At 35.0% G+C, this 7,968-nt stretch overlaps 2 protein-coding genes across 2 annotated transcripts; both read right to left on the reverse strand.

Moving 5' to 3' along the window:
• Window positions 1-868: 868 nt before the first annotated feature.
• LOC121765784 (putative exosome complex component rrp40) lies at window positions 869-3,947 on the reverse strand. The gene is made up of 9 exons (XM_042162012.1): window positions 3,774-3,947; window positions 3,575-3,649; window positions 2,781-2,867; window positions 2,361-2,417; window positions 2,078-2,170; window positions 1,727-1,799; window positions 1,574-1,649; window positions 1,367-1,457; window positions 869-1,278 (listed from the first exon to the last, which is right to left on the reverse strand). Exons 1-9 carry the CDS (start codon window positions 3,822-3,824, stop codon window positions 1,159-1,161), a joined length of 723 nt encoding a protein of 240 aa, XP_042017946.1. The 5' UTR covers window positions 3,825-3,947; the 3' UTR covers window positions 869-1,158.
• Window positions 3,948-5,258: 1,311 nt separating this feature from the next.
• Window positions 5,259-7,789, reverse strand: LOC121765783 (serine/threonine/tyrosine-protein kinase HT1-like). Its single transcript, XM_042162011.1, has 3 exons — window positions 7,097-7,789; window positions 6,109-6,564; window positions 5,259-5,687 (listed from the first exon to the last, which is right to left on the reverse strand). The coding sequence occupies exons 1-3, from the start codon at window positions 7,457-7,459 to the stop codon at window positions 5,439-5,441; spliced, it is 1,068 nt and encodes a 355-aa protein (XP_042017945.1). The 5' UTR covers window positions 7,460-7,789; the 3' UTR covers window positions 5,259-5,438.
• Between the last annotated feature and the right edge of the window lie 179 nt (window positions 7,790-7,968).

A 7,968-nucleotide genomic window follows, 5' to 3' on the forward strand; every position in this document is an offset into this window, starting at 1 on the left:
ACAACACTATCACTCAATGTATCGATAATAATCAAATTTTTTCTCTTCTTATTCATCTCTCTCATTCGGTTTATGTCGGATTCTCTCATTATTCATCTCTCGAATTCTATTCATATCGGGATTGGTCCGGTCGTCATTAACACTAAAAATATGCAACAATAGTTTGGAACCCCCAGTGATAAAATCCTGCGTCCGCCACTGTTTTGAGATGATTTTGAGGAGAGAGAAAGTAGTTAGTTATAATTACTATATATATGAATTGATATTAATACCCTTTAAATTTAATTAATAATCCTTTAAATTTAAAATATAATATACTTGGCACTATTTTAACCACTAGATCTTCTAATCTAATGGTTAAGAATTAGTCTCAATTTTGGATTGGTAATTAGTTAGTAATTGATCATATCCCACCTATTCACGAATATTGTGATTTTTTTATATTTATGCACAAACCAAGCAGAAATATAGAAATTTCAGAACGTTAAAATAAAGAGAAAAAATAAATGTACATAAATTGTACATGTACACAATATCCTTCAATTTTAAAATTTAAGTGAATTTAATTAAAAACTAGTTTTGTTATTTATTGTATTATGTGTAGCAATACGAAAGAAGTGATATAGAAATTTTATGCCGAATCGTAATATGATTTCGAGCTTGATTCAAATTAATTATACAATTTTTAGTAAGAAAATATTTTTTTTGCTTGAATATACAAATATTAAGTTAAAATTTCAATTTTTTTGAAGTGTTGCAAAATGATTAGTATGAAATTTATTTTAAATCAGTTAATATTTATAAAACGATTTTCAATGTAAAATGTTAAAAAAGGTATGTATGTACAATTATGTACATTTATCACTACTCAAAAATAAATATGATTACTGTATAACAACATAGATTATCCAAGGGGCTATAATTGAAGATATCATTGTTTCTAGTACAAAAGTTCCTACAAAAATGGGAAATGCCCTGCATTAAATGCAGTTTGAATATTAATTTACGTACGTTATCGGAAGTAACCGATTAGGTTTACGACGAAACCTAGAAATCGATTAATGATCCAATTTGAGGACCTCTACAACCTCAACAGAAAACTGAAGAGTAACTACAAGTTCAACAAAAAGTAAAGACAAAATCACAAGGTGTATTTGTTCATTGCATTTTCTGGAGCAAGCTTTCCACCCTGATTTTTTGCTGTGTAGGGCTCATCGACGCCGTTTGGATGATTGTATTTGAAACTAGTACAACAATTGATGGAGTAGAAGAATTCACCTAAACAAATTAGGAAAACGAAATAAGTGGATGAAGGTATCAACACTAAACTTAAAGAGTGACATAAATAGGACATGAGAAACCATACCCACACCCTGCCATTCAAACCAACTGCAATCTCAAAAGCAATCTTTTTCCCGAGAGTCTCAAGTACAGGGCATGTTGGAGAGCTCAGCAACCTATCATGCAAGCAAAAACGAAGTCCAGTGAGATCTATTTGTGTAGTAGGAGTAGTTTAGCAATCAATAGAGAATAGATAATATTTCTTTAAATGAAGAGTAATGTTATGTCATACGTTCTTGATAAGCCAGTTGACGTTTCAAACATGAAACCTTCTTTAAGGGGACCATACTCTGCCGCTTTTCCAGAGGCTACAAAGCAGAAGGAAATTCTTAACAAAAAAGAAAGAGGGAACAAGGAAATAAATAAGAAAAGTTAATCGACTAACCATCCATGCAGGATAATTCGGGGTTCATGCCGGTGTCTGCCTTGACAACTCGGACATACAACAATGTGCCCATCTGCAAATGAAGCCAAAGGTCTAACAAGTCAACAATGGACAAGGTCATCCACAAAAGTGTACTTAGAAACACAATCAATACAGAACATATATAGCTCACAATGACACATTAGAAACAAAAGAGTGAACCATTTAATAACATTAAGAATGCATATATCATCAATTTGTCTTATTAGAAATCTTATTGAGAGATGGGAGAAGCAGAGACAGGAAAACGGAATAGATCCATTAGCATATGCATGTAGTGTGTGCAAGCTTATGTAAAGTCAAGATATTCACCTCAAACTTGGGAATATTTCTCCTAGTTCCGCCTTCAAAAGCAAGTACTGGCAGGAAGGCTAAGGTTGGACCTTTTATATCCACGAAAAAATTCTGTTACATCACATAAAAATTATGAGAGAGCAAACACAATTTATATTTTGAACATCTAAATCAACAAAGAAAAAACAGCATAGACATGCTAGCTTTACTTGAAATAACAACAATCAAGACCCAACTCAATACAAAGCATCTAAACACCACCTATCATTAAATCTGATAATAGGAAAATAAGAGCACTTACATCGGATCTTGCATCAACTACTATTCCAAGTACATTATCCCCAGCACTGGGCACATACTGTAGAAATGAATGAATTGAATAAGAAACATGAAATTATTCTAAATACACAATTACACATTAGCCAAAATGATAAACAAAAGAGAAAATTTTTTAGAACATCTAAACCAGCTATACTTTCCATTGATGGAGATCCCAGAAACAAATTATGACAGATCCAACAAACTTTATGAAAAAATTGAGAAATAAGGGAAACATATATATTAGGTGTCATTGCACTATTATAATCAGTTGTTCTATAACTGAAGTGAAGATGAAATATGTCCACAATGGAAGACAGTTTGAAATTTACTAGTACTAATATTTTTCATAAACCACTTCCTAACAAGTCAAATTTATAGCAACTAGTACTATCTAACTCACCCGTTTTTGGGAGGTTTCAACCCAATATTTGTTAGGTTTTGAGAATCTCAGAACTCCGCCTTTCATGACCGATATTAAGTCACCATCCTGCCATAATGGGACAAACAGTATCAAGGTCTCGTCCAAGGAGAAAACATAACTTGATTTTTCATAAAAGCAGATATACATAATCAAATTTCCAGCAAAAAAGAAGTACTCTTTTATATGTTTAGCATATCTCTTGACTTTCAAATTTTCCCTTGGATGTAGGAATGAAAGAAAAAGCAACTAAAAAAGGTTCATAGAGACAAACAAGTTAGATGCTAATGCAATCATGGTTTGAGCATCTGTGTTCTCCAAAGTTCAAAAAAGTGGAAGAGGATTGAAGTAACTTCGGCGAACTAACAATAGACATTCACTTTGCAAACAGCAGCTCCGTGCATCATGATCACTAGCAGAGATCTTGTCACAAGATGTATACAAAGCACAAACTCTTTGGGCCATCTGAGTATCATACGAATAACAACATTTCTCACATTCACTACCACAAAAGAAGGCAAATGGTGCATACATTAGGACCGAAGATACACATTCTTTCAAATTTATAGCTAAATTAATAAAATAAACTCAATAGTAACTCATTCCTCCAGAAAATGTCACAACTATCAGAAGCCAATGGATTAACTTTCTTTAAATAATTTACACTTATATTCTCACAGAGCAAGTCAGTATTCTTAAAATGCCAAAACAGAACAACATTCCAAATACAAAAAACAAATATACAACAAAAAAAACAAAACAAGAAAGTAGGAAACCTGACGGAGGCCGCCGCCAAGCTTGATCGTTTGACTAGTTATTTTGGAGAGGTCCAGTACCACATCTCCTGGAAACTGGGAGGCGGGAAACACCAAAAATTACCAGAACACAATTTTGTCACAGTGAAAACACTCTCAATAAATTGATTGATTAAATACACAAATATAATGATAAAAAAACAGAGTTTGTCAAAATTACCACTTGTTGATCAATAAGGCTCGAAGAAGGTATTGAAGGCTTCAATTCCATTTCTCTGTAAACAAAGATTGCTACAGGTGTTTGTTAGTATAGCTCCAGTAAGACGATCTGCGAGGTTTGTGAAGTCGAGAGACAGAGATAGGGAATTAGGGTGCTCTGATTTTAATTTTGGGGATTTTCAGTCGGGAAATTCTTACTTGTTTGGGGCCTAGTAGTGGGCTAGATTAGTTCTTTCAATGATTGGGCCGCCTGTTTTAGGAGAGTTATGAATTAAATTTATATACTTGGGCTAAGAAGTTTTAAAATAAGCATTGGGCGAATAGGGATTTAATTAATTGATTGGGCTAAGATAATTAATTGATGAGACTGATTGATTAATTTATTGAGTTTAATTTCCTGTTTAATTAATCCTGTTATTAATTAATTGGGTTGATGCACGTAATCAATCAAATTCCAGGATTTAATTAGTGCACGAGAACCTCATAAATTTCTCTAGGAAAAATGAGACAGAATAAAATGAATGCATGCATTCTTGTTAAATTCAATGCTTTCTTGATGTCGGATTAGTAAGTTATCTTCTTTCAAAAGGGGGCTTTTCCGCATGTTAAAAAATTAAATGGAAAGTCAAGTTAATGATTTAAGTGAACGAGGTGGACTTTCTTTAAATAAACAAAATACTTTTTTTAAAATAAAAGCAACAATATATAAAAGTAGAGCTCACATTCTACTAATAACATTTTCTACTACTTTCATTTATAAAGTCAAACAATTTCTAAAAACACGCACCATTCAAAAATGGAACTTCTGATACTTTCATTTATAAAGTCAAACAATTTCTAAAAACACGCACCATTAAAAAATGGAACCTCTAATATGACGTCAAAATAACAATTTATTTTCTATGATTATGCTTTATCAAACAATACACACCCTGCTGCCTTTTATTATCCAAATCCCAAATATTAACTTTTAAGCATGTAATCATCCACTAAACACACAAGATATTATTGTTTGTTGGGAAAGAGGATTTACTTGATTTGCTGTCCAGTCTGGATTTAATTGATTTGGAATCAAATAATTGAAAGGAATTATTTGCCCTATCTTAAAGGTATAAATATTTTTTTGGATTGATTTAGCACATATTTTTATATTATTTTTAGTTATATTTTCTATTTAAAAAGAGAAGAATGGAGGAAAAGGGAGATAAAAATAATATTTTTAAAAATGGCAGTTGAAAGACAAAAAGGTTTTAAATCGATCGTTTAAAGAGAAAAAATAATTGAAAGAAAGAAGTATATTTTCAATTTCCACTTATATCTTTACTTATAAATTTGTTTACATAGTAATAGTAGTAGTACTTTTTTGGTTTTACATAGTAATGTTACAATGTTAAAATATTGAGGTATAATGATAGTTACCACAAGGATACTACACCTTTTTTTCCTAATAGAACCCTCTCTTGAATTATTACCCCCATTTTGGCGATTTTTATCAAAGAGAACTATCTTATAGTAATTCCACAGAAGAAAGAAAACTTAGGGAAAAGCTAAATGGATTGTTGAGGCCATCGATTGCACCTCAAATTGCAAATCAAACTCATCCCTAACAATAACATGATAAAAACCACTACAGTGCATTTAGCATCAGACCTGACCGTCCAGGTCCTCATGTCCCTAGTGACGGGTATCGACGAGTGGCGATGCACTTCGGAATGCATCTTGCAAGGGTGTATCCCTCCGATGGCTCGTGCGAGGTAAAGAATTCTGGGTCTCGCGCTAGAGACTCTGTGTAGCTCTCGAGCGTGCTCACAATCTCATCAAAATGAGGCCGCTTGTCTGGATTGCCCGACCAGCAACGCCGGATGAGACGGCTGAATGCTATAGGGCACTTAGAAGGCAGCGGCGGCCTTGCATTCTGCAAAATGTTACATCAAAATGAGTGTTTAACATTATAGCTATATCAAGATGATCAATTATATGTAGTCTAGTGCATAACTAATGCAAATACTGAAAGATCTGCATTCGAACAATAGTTTCGGTTTTTTGAGAAATAAAGAAATGTAATTAATGATTCCAACATACATAAACTGTGTACTAAGCCTTACATGATCACTAGCAAAAGGCCAAAATTCGCCACGTTTTAAGGCGCAAACGACATTTAGAAGCTTCTTATCTTCTGTTATCACACGAGTAAAGGTCCAAAACATCGATACACAAGCCCTCATAATATGAGCAAGTACATGGTGAGTTTTTAGATAATGCGATAACATATGTTTGTATCCAAACCATTTTAAGATGCAACACACTGTCGAGTAACTAAGATTTAAAATCCGTACCTTCTGGCATACTGCAAACGCGGCTTGTTCTGGGGTCATGTCGTCGAATGGTACCAAGGCAGTTAGCAGCTCCCACATCACAATGCCAAAACTGTAAACATCGACCTTCTTCGTGTGGTGTTTCTCCTTGATCATTTCAGGAGCCATCCAACGATAAGTGCCTGTGAATCCCTTGGCACTGCCACATTGTGTTTCCAGACACGATATACCAAAATCCGCTACCTTGACACACATATCCTCATCAAGCAGAAGATTCTCAGATTTAAGATCTCGATGGAGAATCCCCCGAGCATGAAGATACTGCATACCATGTGCAATGTCGAGCGACAACCTTAGCACAAGGTCGTGAGGGAGGGAATAAGGCCCTTGCTGGTGCAGGTATTTTCTGAGGGAACCACCTGGATAGTACTCTGTGATAATACAAAACACTGGTGGTTTCTTACATGCTGCAATAAACTGCATTTTTAAAGTCAATCAATCTTATAGATATATCATCAATCAACAACAACAACAACAACATGATTTTATGCTGAATGAAAAAACTCGGCCTACTTGTTGCAGAGTTAGTGAAAGCAAATAAATACGGAACAAGATGCTCGGTGGCAGCAGCTATGATCCTTAAACAAGCCCATTTTTATATGACATTGGTTCTATGATTCTAGGAAGAGTTCTTGTCCCTGCCATCTAACTAATTCTAATTACTGCTCAATGAAATTAGATATCTTAGAATGTCCTAATTAGGCAACTGGGAAATTACAGATGAAGAACATTATTTATCCATTTAAGCACAGAATAATCAAAGAAGAAAAAAGTGAAGAACATAGATTAACAAACACAGAGCCTAGTGACAATGCCAATGAACATATACATTCAGCATGTACAATATTCAGTCCCCAACGTATAACATCTAAGGCATAGAGTACAACATTATAAAAACCTTCCCCAATTCAGCCCCAGAAAAAAAAGAGATGGAGAAGAAGCAACTTACAGAGATGATGTTGGGGTGTCTCAGCCTGAACAATAGAGCAACTTCAGAAGTGAACTGCTTCTCAAGAAATGCAGCCAAATCCCCATCTTCCTGAGGCTGGCTGATGAGCTTAATCGCGACATCTCTGCGCTTGTAAACGCCTCTGTAAATCCGGCTGTGCCTCCCAGAGGCGAATTTGTTGCCGATGAAGAGCTGCGACATGTCGGCGCTCCATTCCTCCTCACCTCCGCCCTTGATCTCTGCACCTGAGGAAATCAGGTATTTGGACCATGAAATCGCTCTCCTGTACTCCCCCAGCGACAGCCTCCTCTCCAGCTTGGTCTGTGTGTTCGCTATCTGCTTCAGCCATTGGAAATTCTTCATGGGTTTCGCGCAGAATCATCAATGGAAAATCAAGATTTCCCTCGATTTGTAGACAAAGATCGAAACTTTTTCACTCATTCGGTTCTGCCAAGGATCTTTTACTTTATTGACTCTACATGAACATAGAAAAAGCTGCTGCACTTAAAGCTTTAATCTTGTTCCCGGAAATAAACAAGTAGTAAATAGTAAGACCCAAAAAAAATGGTTAGAACGATTTCACTGGAAAAAACACAGAGCTTGATTTGGAATTTAGAAGCTAAAATGGGAGAGAGATGGGGATGGCAGGGGTTTGGCTGTGTGTCTTCTGTAGATGTGTGATGACTGATTAGAGTTATGAAGAGAGAGAGAGTGAGTAAACATTTATAACATGGGAAGATCCACTTCGGAGGAGACATGCGGCTGTCCAATGATTATGACCCTCTGTCCGTTTTTACTTTTATGCCCTTCTCATTTTTCTTAAATTACCAAATGTGCTACATTTTCTAAGTGCGAAATATAATCAAATACTT

Source organism: Salvia splendens, chromosome 14, assembly GCF_004379255.2.
Source record: "Salvia splendens isolate huo1 chromosome 14, SspV2, whole genome shotgun sequence".
NCBI classification, from domain to species: Eukaryota; Viridiplantae; Streptophyta; class Magnoliopsida; order Lamiales; family Lamiaceae; genus Salvia; species Salvia splendens.